At 43.8% G+C, this 14195-nt stretch overlaps 1 protein-coding gene across 8 annotated transcripts in view; it reads left to right on the forward strand.

Annotated features, from left to right (window-relative positions):
* Window positions 1-14195, forward strand: part of LOC117347790 (galactosylgalactosylxylosylprotein 3-beta-glucuronosyltransferase 1) — a 160479-nt gene that overhangs the window by 51973 nt on the left and 94311 nt on the right. For 5 of the 8 annotated variants that reach the window (XM_033919164.1, XM_033919168.1, XM_033919165.1 and 2 more), the window contains 2 exons: window positions 4032-4130; window positions 4273-4419. In XM_033919164.1, the coding sequence (XP_033775055.1) occupies window positions 4127-4130; window positions 4273-4419 (151 nt within the window). In that variant the 5' untranslated portion in view covers window positions 4032-4126. Of the gene's footprint in view, window positions 1-4031; window positions 4148-4272; window positions 4420-14195 lie in introns of all 8 variants that reach the window. The other 3 variants (XM_033919169.1, XM_033919171.1, XM_033919170.1) reach the window with 2 other exon arrangements.

Consider the following 14195-nt stretch of genomic DNA (forward strand, 5'->3'; position numbering starts at 1 on the left):
TTCTGGGCCAGCCAATCGCTGCCTGGCTGGCCCGGAACTTCCTCTCCGACATCAGAATTGAAGGGGAGCAGAATGCTGGTCAGTGCAAGGCTTCTGCATGCAGAGCTTGGGGGGCGGTGGCTTGGAGGCCTGTTCCCCGGTGGCGACGGCAAACCTAGTGGCTTGGGGGAGGGCAGGGAGAAAGAAACAAAGGGGGCAAGCAGGGAGAAAGAAAATGGGCATGGAGAGAGAGAGAGAGAGAAAGAAAGAATAGGAGGCAGGGAGAAAGAAAGAAAAAGTTGGGGGAGAGAATGAGGTATGGAAGAGAGAAAGCATATAGGAGGCTGAAAGAAGGAGTGGGCTGAAATCAGAAGATGTCAGAAGAAGTGCAGCCAGAGTGAAGTGAGAAGAAGTCAGAAGAAGAAAGTGCAACCAGAGACTCATGAAATCATCAAACAAAAGTAGGAAAAATGATTTTATTTTCAATTTAGTGATCAAAATGTGTATGTTTTGAGAATTTATATCTGCTGTCTATATTTTGCACTATGACTCCCTTTTACTAAACCACAATAGCGGTTTTTAGCGCAGGGAGCCTATGAGCGTCGAGAGCAGCGCAGGGGCATTCAGCGGAACTCCCTGCGCTAAAAACTGCTATGTGGTTTAGTAAAAAGGGAGGGGCTATATTTGTCTATTTTTGTATGGTTGTTATTGAGATGACATTGCATAGAGTCATCTGCCTTGACCTCTTTGAAAAAAACCCGGAATATGAATGATAATTAACATTTTCTCTGCCTTTCAGTGTGCTTTGTGGGGGTTTTAAAAATTTTTTATTGTTGGTAGATCATTTTGACTTGGTCATTTTAAAAGTAGCTCGCAAGCCCAAAAAGTGTGGGCACCCCTGTTCTAGAGGAACTTTGGATAAATGAGGTCCTCCGCCGGCGTGTCGGACTGTGTTGTCCCAAACGGGCTCTGTGTCTGGGGTGTCTTGGGTTGTTGATGTGTGTGGGCTGCCCCATGTTGAAGCATAGCTTTGCTGGTAGCGCCCACTGCGTTCGGAGGCATAGCTGTCTGGCTGGAGAGTGTGACGCGGCTGTCTCTGCTCCCTGCCTCCATTTTGCCGGTGGTTGCAGTGTCTGCTCTGCATTCGGTGCTGGGCTTTTGTTCTGCGCCCTTTACCCGGAGAGTTGCTGTTCGTTGAATTTGTTGAAAAAGTCGAACAATTGTCCATGAGCGGTAGGATTGGTCAGTTGGCACGGCTGGATGCTGGGATCTGCGGCCAATGCACATGGGTGGTCAGCCGGCTGATGGGGGTCTGCCCCTGCTCCTGGTCCCACAATCTTTCGACCTTCTGCGCCTCCGCCGTCTTGGTGAGGCTGCTGCTGATGATGATGATAATAAAGAGGAGGAGGAGGGGGAGGACGATGTTCTGTCTCCTTCATGTTCCCCCCTTGCAGGTTCTGGTGTGTTGGCTCCTGTGAGGCACATTGTCCTGTCCCTTTAGGTGGGCAGAGTTCTGTTCCATGCTTGCAAAGGCACTGTCTGTATCCAGGCTTGCCTTTTGTTGTGTCTGTGCCTTTAAGAGGGCGGGGCCCAGTGCACTGATATCATCCTGGGATGAGATCGAGGCAGCTTGAATCTCGGGGCTGCAGGCAGCATGGCTTCGATTTGAATCGGAGCAGTCCCGAGTTGGTGCAGCTGGGATGGCCAGCGGAGGGAATAGGAGACCCTCGGCCGTTTCTGCCACTGTCTGCACTTCTGTGCTCTACCTCGGGTTATGGAGCAGCCATCAGGGAGGCTATCCTGAAGTCGGAAAGTTTCAGGACCAGTCTGCTCTGTTCTTGATGAGCTTTCTAAGGCAGCAGGTAAGCAGGGGCTGCTTTTTGGCTGCATTTTTTTTTTTTTTCTTTCGCTGGTCTTCCCCCATGGTGTGCAGCTTTTGGAGCCGATTTCTTCTAGCCCTCAGGACATTTTTAGGCACTGAGGACAGGCTGCCATGAGGTGTGCTTCTCCTAGGCAATGGATACACACCTTGTGGGGGTCCGAGGAGCTCATTTTTCATTTGCAGTCTGGGCACTTCTTGAAACCCGGTTTTCCTGCAGGCTTTTCTTTTTTTTCTGCCATTCTTCTTCTTTTCTTTCTTTCTGGGTTTTTTATTCTTGGTTTTTTTGAATGGAGAGCTGTGATCCGTCCGTTTGGAAAAGGCGGATGAACTAAACTGGATTAGTGAGGGACAGCACAGGTATATATAGGGCTACCTGCACATGCTCAGATGAGGCTCCCAAAAGCCTCACCTGAGCTCTGGGAGAGCAATTCCGAATTGGGAACGTAGATGACGTCACCAAAAGTGGGGCTGACTTATACTGCTTGTCCTTAATATCCCTGGAGGTTAATGACTATACTAAATATCCAGAAGAAGCACCTGTGAGGAAAAGCAAGCTTTATCAGGGAGTGCCCCGCTACACAAAGGGGAGTGAAAGGAGAGTGGAGAGGAGAGATAAACCAAACCCAGGCAGCAGGCTTGCCAGAGGAAGGACTGGGAGGAAAGCTCCAGCCTTCAGGAAAAAGCAGACATAGATATGTTGGATGCTGCTGCGAGTAATGGGGAGTCCTCATTAGAACAACTCCAGCCCGTGGAAGTCACTCCTGAGTGGACAAGTAATCCCCAGAATGGGGTTGGAGAGGAAGTAGCCATTGGAGGTACTGATAGCCAAGCAAAAAGTTTGGAAACTGTAAATGTTTTTCTTTCAACTTAAAAAAATGAACTGTTTGTGTACTGTGAAGACTTGCTGGGGCAGTTACCTAGAGTGGGGAATGGGATTGAAGCACCGATATCTCTGCAATAGGGGCTGAGGTTCCAGCTGGGTGCTTAGTGCTAGCTCCATTTGCTTCAACCTGCCTCCTTATCTGATAAAGCCATTAAGGACTAGTGCCCTGCACAAACCTAAGAAAGACTGAAGCCTGAAGCTGTTTGTTTTGTTTGCTTTGAATGCCAGTCCCTTCTGGAAAGAGAGAGGGTTGTAAAACCTTGCTTTCAGCAGAGAGGAAAGCTGTTCCAGTTTGCTCTAGAGACAAGGGTTTTTCCCCCCCACAAACTCTCTTAAATATGATGTTGTGTAGCACTGCATATTCCTATCAAGCTGCAAGTTAAGTTTGCTCAGTTCTTTGACTAAAAATCTTAGTAAACATTGTGCTGAACGTCAGTGATTGTTTCATAACAAAAAGCATATATGAAATGATATAACGTTCTGTTTACTCTCCATGCGATGATTGGGCTGTGAGGTGGTTTTCCCTGGGGTTAGCCCCAGTTTTCCCCTCCTTGATTCTGAGCAAGTTTTTGTGAACTGTGTTATATCATCCATATTACTCTTTGAACAGGTCTACAGAGTGATTTTTTCTTTTCAAATAATACTAGCAGCTGAGAACCTGGGGAACTAGATTTAGATTTGTATTGAACTAGATTAAGTTCCCCTTGCAACTCCGAGCAAGTTTCTTAACCCTACATTACCCCAGGTTAGGGTTCCCAGACATCCAAATTTTCCCGGATAAGTTATCTATTTAGAGAACATGCCGGGCATCTGGATGGCTTTTCAAAATCCGGCACTCTGGCTGAGTTTTGAAACGTTTCCATGTTGGGACCGTGTTGGGAGACCATCTGCACATGCATGGATGCAACACGGTGCTTTTAGTCATTATTAATATGTATTGTTATACTCATATGGTTTATTAATCTTGTTATACCGCTCGTTCATTTTACAGAATATAATAAAAGTAAAATAAACAAATATAAAAAAGAACTCCATTATTAGATAGTACAGACCTAGCCCATATAAACAACAAACATACTAAGGAACATTCACTCTTACAAAAAGCATTCACTCCTAAGTAAAACCATACAAATACCATTGAGCTTCATAACTCCACCAGACTGCTTATCTTTGTGCTTTCTTCATGTCTTGCATTTCATAACGTAAGAGAAGAAAGAGTACTGAAGTGGCAAGAAAAAAGTTTAATGTCTCCATGTACTTATTCATTGCTATTTCTCTTCTTTTTAGTGCAGGATTCTCACCAGCTGCAGGCTCATCTCTAAGTTCATGTAAAATTCTCCTTCATCCTGTGCAGCTGTTGCACTACAAAATCTGCTTCTGTAATGGGTGGGTTATAAGTACTGGTAAGATGTAAACGGTGTAAATGTGCTGCTGTGTGGTGTGAGCTCTGTCTTTCCTGTTTTCTTCCTGCTCACTGCTCCGTATTATCCATGTGCTTTTCTGTTCTATTTTGGGGTTCTGCTGTCAGGTGTTGAGGAGCGTTGGGTTCAGCCTGCCCTGGAGATGCCGAAGAGAAGAGACATCCTCGCTATCGTGTTGATCATTCTGCCTTGGACTTTACTCATCACGGTCTGGCACCAGAGTACCATTGCCCCTCTGCTTGCAGTACACAAGGGTGAGAAACTTATAGTTCCACTCCCTACCATCTAATTTCCATTCTAGTCCAACACCATTACCCAAAATTACTTCTGTTTTCTGCTCATCACAGTGCAAAAGAGTGAAAAACTGCCAAATCCACTTCTCATTATGTCACCACAGCATCTAAGCACCATATTCCATTCCCCTGCTGATAAATATACAAGGCTGAGGAACCAACCATTTCTCTATGGACTAATTTCCTATAAAATCCCCCTAATCTATCATAATAAAACCCTTAGCACGCATGCGCACTTCAAACTCTGTGATCCCTGCCTCCGTGATCTGTGCTTCCGTGTCACACATGCGCAGTAGAAGGAGCCAGCGGCGGTTTCTCCATCGCCCTCCCTCAGTGACATTGGCTCCTTCTACTGCGCATGCGGAGGCACCTTAAGCACGGATGCTCGGAGGCGGCGAACATGGCGGCGACTCCCCCTCCCACCCTTACTCCATCTAACAGGACCAAAGAGTGCACAAAAATAATGGAAGCAGACATAACGATGCTCAGCATCCGGACTGTGGTTGGCGGTTGTTCAGGCTGGGGAGGAAACAAAAGGAGTGATTTAAGGGTAGATGGGAGAAGGGGGCTGGAGCTGAAGCATCTCAGCGCACGAGAATGAAAGACAGACACACAGAAAGACAGCGGGCCGGGAGAGAGACAGAAAGAAAGACAGACAGCGGGCAAGGAGAAAGACAGACAGAAAGAAAGAAAGACAGCGAGCATGGAGAGAGACAGACAGAAAGAAAGAAAGATAGACGGGGCAAGGGAGAGAGACAGAAAGACAGACAGGGGGCCGGGGAGAGAGACAGACAGAAAGGAAAGACAGACAGACAGGGGGCCAGAGAGATAGACAGATAGAAAGAAAGACAGACAGACAAAGGAGGCCAGGGAGAGAGACAGACAGAAAGACAGACAGAGGGCAGAGAGAGAGACAGACAGTCAGAAAGAGAGACAGCGGGCAGGGAGAGAGACAGACAAAAAGAAAGATAGACAGCAGGCAGGGAGAGAGTTAGACAGAAAGAAAGACAAACGGACAACAGGAGGGAGAGAAATAGAAAGAAAGAAAGATAGACAGCGGGAGGGAGAGAGAGAGGAAGAAAGGAAGAAAGAGACACGGGAAGGGAGAGAGCCAGAAAGAAAGACATTTATTCTAGCACCCGTTAATGTAATGGGCTTAAACACTAGTCCGCTATAATAATTCTCTTAGCGCGCATGTGCACTTCAAACCTGGTGGCTCCGTGCGTCCGTAGCTCCGTGGTCATCAGAGAAATTGTATTGTAAAGCAGAGAAGTTGGTAAAGCGTGCGGCGCGTGCACGTGTTCAGCGCATGTGCGCACGTTCAATTTGCTGCAAGTGGTGGTTTACTTTACCCAGCATTGGTTATTCTGTGCCAGTTGCCGTTTCCAACAGAACGCATGATTAAAAAAAAAAAGTAGGTGGGAGAAGGGGCACAATAATTGACATCCCCAATATTCCCCCAACATCCAGGACCTCCCCCAACATCCACCTGACATTTACTCACACACACAGAAGGACAGGGGGCCAAACTAATGAGACATTGACAGACTGACAGAAAAGGTGGCAGTGAAAGACACACACAGAAGGACAGGGGGCTAGGGAGAGAGATTGAAAGAAAAAAAACAGCAGACAAGAAGAAAGAGACACAAAGAAAAAAGACAGACAATAGCCAAGGAGACATACAGACAGCAGCCAAGGAGAGAGAGAGAGAGACAGAAAGACACACAGACAGCGGCCAAGGAGAGAGAGACAGAAAGACAGCGGCCAACGAGAGAGAGAGAGACAGAAAGAAAGGCAGACAGCGGCCAAGGAGAAAGAGAGAGACAGAGAAAAAGACAAACAGACACATCTATTCTAGCACCCGTTAATGTAACGGGCTTAAAGACTAGTTCTACATATTGTGCTTTGAGTTGCATGCACAAATTTGGACTGTGTCCAATTCGCACACATAATTGAATAACAAACCAATTAGCGTGGATAATTGGCTTTTTAACATGCAATTAACAGCATTAATTGGATTGAATTTAAATTTATGTCTGTAAATTAACCATGGGAGCCATGCCTAAATTTTACACATGGTTCCAAAAAAGGAATGTGAAAATGGGAGGGTCAGAGGCAGATCAGGGGCACTCCTCATATTTATGTGTGTAATTATAGAATAAGGGTATCCATGCATAACTTTAGGCACAAGGATTTACGCTATGTTTCCATTGGTGCCAAATGACCACACCTAAAATTTGACACAGTTCCCGGCCTTAAGCACTATTCTATAAACTATGCCTAACTTTGAGCATAGTTTATAGACTAGCACTTAGGTTTTTTTCAGCCCCAATTTTTGGGGCGCTATATATAGAATTCATTTCCATGCGACATAAATAATGTTCTCAATAGTATGTTGGCCATCTCCTACACCCAGTGCTGCCTGGCTAAGTTCCTCATTGTGCCACTGCTAGCAGTGTACAAGGCTGAGACACCAACTGGAATTATTTCTCATCATACAAGGAGAACCTTTCCTGTCTCCATACAGGTCATGCTGTACCAGGGTACCTAACACTCGTATAACACATATTAATCTATTCCTTACCAGCATCTACCTTACTACAATCCCATCCATGAAAAGCCATATACAATCAATAATAAAGGAATCTTTCCTTGTGATAAGAAAGCTAACATACATCAGAAAATACTTTGAAACAGAGGCTTTCTGAATTTCAGTGCAATCCCTAATCCTATCTCGACTAGACTACTGTAATGCAACACTAGTTCTTTGCTCTAAAACATCGCTATCGTGTCTACAACTAGTTCAAAATGCAGCAGTAAAACTCATATATTAACTATGGAAATCGGAACACCAATAGCCCTACTATATGATAGTACATTGGCTGCCCATAACCATGAGGATCAAGTTTAAATTAGGATTCACTGTCTTTAAGATCCTGAAAGGGAATGTCACCGACTACCTAAGAAAATTGGCCATCCTATTCCAGGGTGCCTCCAACAGATATTCCATCAAAAATCTTTTCCACTTAAAATTCCCAGCATGCAACAATATAAAGTCAACCAGGAAAATTGCCTTATGCATCCAAATAGTATAATGGGTACACCTCATGTCAAAATGATTGACAGCTGTCAAAGATAAGGATCGATCAATCAGTGTTCACATCTGGGTTAAGATATGCCCACTCTCCGCCAAACCCCGCCAACTCTCCGTCCACTTTTGCCCAAATCCCACACATGCCCCGCCCACACCATGCCCACTTTTACCTTAGCCCTGCCAAGGTCCACACCACACCACACCCCCTCCCATGCCCCACCCCTCTCATAGGAATGAATGGTGGTGGCCCCGCCCATGCCCCGCCCCATGCCACATCACCAGAAATGCACTTTCTGATGATGTCACCCAAAATGGGGACGTGTTTGATCCCGGAAATACATTTTCTGATGACATCAGTGGAAATGGGATTGCCTGCCCTACCGGAAGTGCACATTCTGATGATGTAGGCAGAAACAGGGTAAATGAAGCACCAGAAATGCGCTTTTCTGATGGGATGGAAATGTATTTTCTGATGATGTTAACGGAAACAGATTTAGTCAAACTCCCGGAAATCAGAATGTGTACTTCCGGTAGGGCAGGCACTCCCATTTCCATTGACGTAATCACAAAGTGCATTTCCGGTAATGTGGTATGGGGATGGGCATGAGCAGGGCATGGGCGGGGCCACCACCATTCATTCCTATGGGAGGGGGTAGGGCATGGTGGAGAGTGGGTGGGGCCTGGGCGGGGCAAAGGCAAAAGTGGGTGTGGTATTGGCAGTGTTTTGGTAAGAGTAGGCGGGGTTTGGGCAGAGAATGGGCGGGGTGTGGATGGAGAGTGGGCATGGCTTAACCCAGAAGTGAATGCTGATTGGTCGATCCTTATCTTGGACAGCTGTCAATCATTTTGACATGAGGTGTACCCATTATACTACTCATCCAATATCAATTAGCAAAATGCTGGAACCAACTACTGCTTACACTACGTTCTTGTGACCACTATCTCAGATTCAGAAAACTTTTAAAAGCATTTCTGTATCAAGACAGGGAGCCAGCCCTGAAGTAACTGAAATGGTAATTGTAAAAGCATATTTCTAGACTGTCTAATGCAACTCCTGGGACAAAACGAAGAACCAACAATAACCTACTTGTACTTGTAACTATGTATTTGAAGCTATGACCTAACTATTTTAGTAATTGAACTGATCTACCTGTACTAGCAACCCTCTTGAATGTCCCTGTCAAAATGCCCATTGTAACTTCCTGGGTAACTGACCCAATGTCTTGTAATGTAATCTGACCATGAATTGAATAGGTAAAGGCAGAATAAAAAACTTGATAAACTTAACATAACATAGCATTTTACCTCTTGATCATACTACTGCTCACAATACAGTGGGTTAGCTTGGCCAACTTTTTTGTAATTTCTGTACGTACTACCACATCACTTAAATCCTCCTATCTAAGGAGCTCATGCTAATTAATGCCTATCCCTCTTACATAAAATAGAAGGGGATGATAGTGTTCTCATTTTGAAAGCTATCCCCAGCTTTGAAGACCACTTCTGTAGACACAGTCCAGGGGAGGGTCTACACATCAGTCCTAGGAATTTAACTGTGTTAATAGACAGATTCTAGTGGAGAAGAAGCAGAAGAAAGGATATGGATGGAGTATTGTGTTCAGTTTTGGAGACCGTATCTGGCATAGGATATAAGATGACTTGAAGTGGTCCAGAGGAGGACAAGGAAAATGATAGGAGGTTTGCGCCAAAAGACGTAAGAGGAGAGACTGGAAGCCCTGAATATGTATGCCCTAGAACAGGGGTTTTACCATTTTCTTTCCTCTGGAAAAGATTTTGTTCTACGTTAATATCTTTCGAGTATTTCAACGTCCGAGTCATATCTCCCCTGTCCCTCCTTTCTTCTAGGGTAGGGGTAGGCAATTCCGTTCCTCGAGAGCCGGAGCCAGGTTAGGTTTTCAGAATATCCACAATGAATTTGTATGAGATGAATTTCCATGCACTGCCTCCTTGAGATGCAAATCTATCTCATGTATATTTATTGTGCATATCATGAAAACCTCATCTGGCTCCGGCTCGCGAGGACCGGAATAGCCTACCCCTGCCCTAGAAGAAAGGAGGGACAGGGGAAATATGATTCAGACGTTCAAATACTTGAAAGGTATTAACATAGAACAAAATCTTTTCCAGCGAAAGGAAAGTGGTAAAACCAGAGGACATAATTTGAGGTTGAGGGGTGGTAGATTCAAGAGCAATGTTAGAAAATTCTACTTTACGGAGAGGGTGGTGATGCCTGGAATGCGCTCCCGAGAGAGGTGGTAGAGAGGAAAATGGTGACGGAGTTCAAAGAAGCATGGGATGAACACAGCGGATCTAGAATCAGAAAATAATAGTAAATATTGAAGAACTAAGGCCAGTACTGGGCAGACTTGCATGGTCTGTGTCTGTATATGGCCGTTTGGTGGAGGATGGGCTGGGGAGGGCTTCAATAGCTGGGATGGTATAGATGGGCTTGAAGAAGCTGTGACGGAGATTTCAGCAGTTGGAACCCAAGCACAGTACCGGGTAAAGCTTTGGATTCTTGCCCAGAAATAGGTATGAAGAAAAAAAAAATTTATTTTATTTTTTAAATCTTTATTGATTTTCAAACGTTGATAGTGCAATACAATTAATTTAACATAAACACTGCATAAAATGCACTATTAAATACACACTTAATACATAAAACAATCATTTTCTCCCCCCTCCCAATTATTAATACAAGAAGACATATTATGTTATAATTAAGTAATTTAATAATCAAAATACATTTCCCTCCCCCCCCCCACCGGATGTGTAAGGAAATCTAATAAAAAGAGAGATACATGACAATTATTACGATGAAACAAATGCAGTCAATGGGCTCCACACCCTATTAAAAGTATTACTAAACCCTAAACACTGCGCATTCATTCTCTCATACTTATAACAGGTACAAACATTTGCCCACCAAAATGTGGAAAAAAAGTTTAAAAAATTAAAATTGAATCAGGTTGGGCAGACTGGATGGACCATGCAGGTCTTTATCTGCCGTCATCTATGTGGGCATTTTTCAGCATAAAGAGATGGTGATAGATTCAGCTGTCATATAGAACAGTGGGGTTAATTTCCTTCAGATACACACAAAAATAACAAGTTAGCTTTAATTACCCAAGCCTGTGATCCTCTTCTCTTACTAATGGTATCAAAAATGTAAATGTCTTCCGGATCTAATCTAATCTAAACCTTAAGTTTATATACCGCATCATCTCCATGAGAATGGAGCTCGACACGGTTTACAAGAACTTAAAATAGTGGGTAGAGAAGAAGAAAAAGGATTACATGAACTTATGTGTAGAAGGGGGGAGAGAAAGGGGGGAAGGATAGAGCTACAATTTGCTGAAAAGCCAGGTTTTCAGTTGTTTGCGAAATAACTGAAGGGAGCTGAGGTTCCGCAGCGGGGTGGTGAGGTCGTTCCAAAGACCTGTGATTTTGAAGAGAAGGGATTTTCCCAGTTTGCCTGAATAGTGGATGCCGCGTGGAGAGGGGAAGGCTAGTTTAAGCCTTTGGGCAGTTCTGGAGGAGTCGGGACTGGAGGAGTTGAAAGACAGTGGGATATGAGGAGGCAGGATTCTGTGAATGATCTTGAAAGCCAGGCAGGAACATTTGAAATGGATTCTGGAGATTATTGGGAGCCAGTGAAGTTTGGCAAGGAGTGGGGAGGCATGGTCAGACTTGCGTTTTGAGAAGATCAGTTTGGCTGCAGTATTCTGGATTAGCTGGAGTCTTAGAATACTGACCCTCAATTCCTCTCCCTCTGCCTCCATTAGTAACCATTATTTTAAAAAAAACAAAAAAAACAAATGAGGGAGAGAATCTCCCTCATAATCCTCCTGTCTATTTTTTTTTTTCTTTAGTCATTTTTAAACCAGCACAAAGTGCAACATATTATCAATCAATTAACACAATAGACAGCACTCAATTCCTTCAAATGATACAATAAATACATAACCCCCTCCCCATCCCCACCCATCCTTCCTAAAAATGTAAAAACACATGGGGCTCCTTTTACTAAGCTGCGTTAGGGTTTTAACGCGCGGAATAGCGCACACATTAGACCTTAAAGCCAGCATTGAGCTGGCATTAGTTTTTCCATGTAGCGCGCGATAATTTCCTGCGTGCGCTAAAAACGTTAGCGCACCTTAGTAAAAGGAGCCCTTAATATAATAGAAATGATCAAGATACACAACCTTGCAATCAAATAATAAATTAATTACATACCCCCTCCCACCCACCCATCCTGGATGTGCAGAATCAAAGGGCAAAATTAATAATCAATTCTTACAAAATTTTGTTAATGGGTCCCAAATTTCCTTGAACTTCTTATAATGTTCCAAATGCATTGAACTCATACGTTCAAACTTATAAGTTTGGCACAATGTTTCCCACCAAAAACTGTAGTTTAACCTGTCCCAATTTTTCCAATTCTTCATAATAAGCTGTTTGGCAACTCCTGTCATGATGAGAAATAATTTATTGTTATGTGAAGTTATTGGACTCTTGGCCATTAATAACATACCAAACAGCACTGCATCATATGTCAATGCCAATGGAACTTCCAAATGGATTGCCAAAATTTAAGTATCAGTGGACAAAAGAAGAGCAGATGATCCAATGTCCCTATATCCAGATAATGCCAGCATCTATTAGACTTAAAACTATCTACCCTTTGCAACCGAACAGGGGTCCAGAAAATTCTATATAACAAAAATAACCAGGTTTGTCTCATAGATGCTGATGCTGTACATCTCATCCTCCAAGTCCAAATCCGTGACCATTGAGTAGCAGAAATTTGCTGCTTTGTCTCAATGCTCCAAATGTCTCTTAGACTAGTTTTTGTTTTTTTTATTCAGATGCTCAAATATTAATTTATACCACTTGGCTGCCTGATGCCCTGGCAAATCTGTCTGGAAACACAGGCCTGGCAAGCTATACTGAGTTTTTAAATTGTGCTAATCAGGGAACCCATTCTGAATGGCCTGCTTCAAATGCAACCACTTAAATGCTTGAGACTTTCAAATACCAAATGATTGTTGCAGTTGTGAAAAGTCAAGCATTTTCCCGTCTGATAACACATCATTCAATGTGTGTATGCCCGCCTGCAGCCAGTGCTTCCAGAGGATCTTAGACTCACAAATTTGAATCTTGGAGTTTAACCATAAGGACTGACATGTGGATTGATGAATTGTAATAGGTATTATGTTATTAATAAATTTTAATGTCTGCCATGTAGATAATAAAATTCTATTGTCTTTATAAATCCTTGGTAACTTGATACTTAAAATGTGACACAATCGTAAAGGGGGCAGGAGTTGCCATTCTAAGTAAAGCCAATCAGGGAGATGTTCCAGGAGCTCAGGAAGGATCCAATACATACCCTGACGCATTATAAAAGCTTGATGATATCTATAAAAATTGGGAAAATTTACCTCACCCTTCACAATTGGTTTTTCTAAGGATACTAAAGCAATTCGAGCGGTTTATCCAGTCAAATAAATTTCCTGAGAATACCATTCAATTTTTTATAGAAGGACCCCTGAAAATAAATCGGCAACATGCTCATTTGGTAATGAACTACATCCAAAATCATCATTTTGCAGTTTACTCTCCCCCACCAAGAAAGATGTAATGGGTTCCAATGCTCACAGATTTCTTTAACTTTCAGCAATAAAGATTTTTCATTTACTGTCACTGTGTCTTCTGTTTTCTGAATCATTGGAATCAGAGGATCAGAGGAGAAGGGTAGCAGGAGAGAAGGGAAGCAGGAGCAGAAGGCAGGAGAGAGCAAGGGCAGTGGCAAGAGTTAGCTCTGCCCACTCCCGTCATCTACCATAGCTCCCCCTTAAAAGTGGAGGGGCCAACCACGCTCAGCCGTTCAGCGCACATCAAAGGCGAGCATTAAAGGCGAGAGCGCCTTTGCGAAGGGCTTTAAAGAGGGACGGGTCACTGCATAGAAAAGCAGAGGGCAACCACAGCAGACACAGGGGACACATAAGCAAACAGAGCAGAGGGCAACCATAGCAGACAGAGAGGACACATAAGCAAAGAGAGGAGAAGGCAACCACAGCAGACAGAGAGGACACAAACAGAGCAGAGGGCAACAAGCTATACCGCAGAGACAGAATACATCAAAGAAGGAATTGAGTCTACTGGAAAGAACACACCGGAAATGAAGAATAAGAGTCTCTAAGGGTAAAAATTCCGGGAACAAATGGAATGGAAACGAAGATTGGCATCTACTACCGACCCTCAGGGCAGTCTGAAGAAATTGATGAAGAGATGACGAACGAGATTAAACACAACTTCAAGGGAGGCAACACAGTTATCATGGGTGGCTTCAATTATTCAGGGATGGAATGGAACCTAGGCACCTCCGGAAATGCAATTTTGGACTTAATTCTAAATGTACTACGAGGACTGGCACAAGATGTAGAAGTAGAGGGAACGCTGGAAACCAGTGATCACAATATGATTCACTTCGACCTGGACACAGGGGCAAAACATCAATCCAGAACGACGGCCACGGCACTGAACTTCCGAAAAGGGGATTACGAAGGGTTGAGACTCATGGTGGGGAAGAAGATTAAGAAGAGGATATGCACTGTAA

Source organism: Geotrypetes seraphini, chromosome 13 (assembly GCF_902459505.1).
Source record: "Geotrypetes seraphini chromosome 13, aGeoSer1.1, whole genome shotgun sequence".
Lineage (NCBI taxonomy): Eukaryota > Metazoa > Chordata > Amphibia > Gymnophiona > Dermophiidae > Geotrypetes > Geotrypetes seraphini.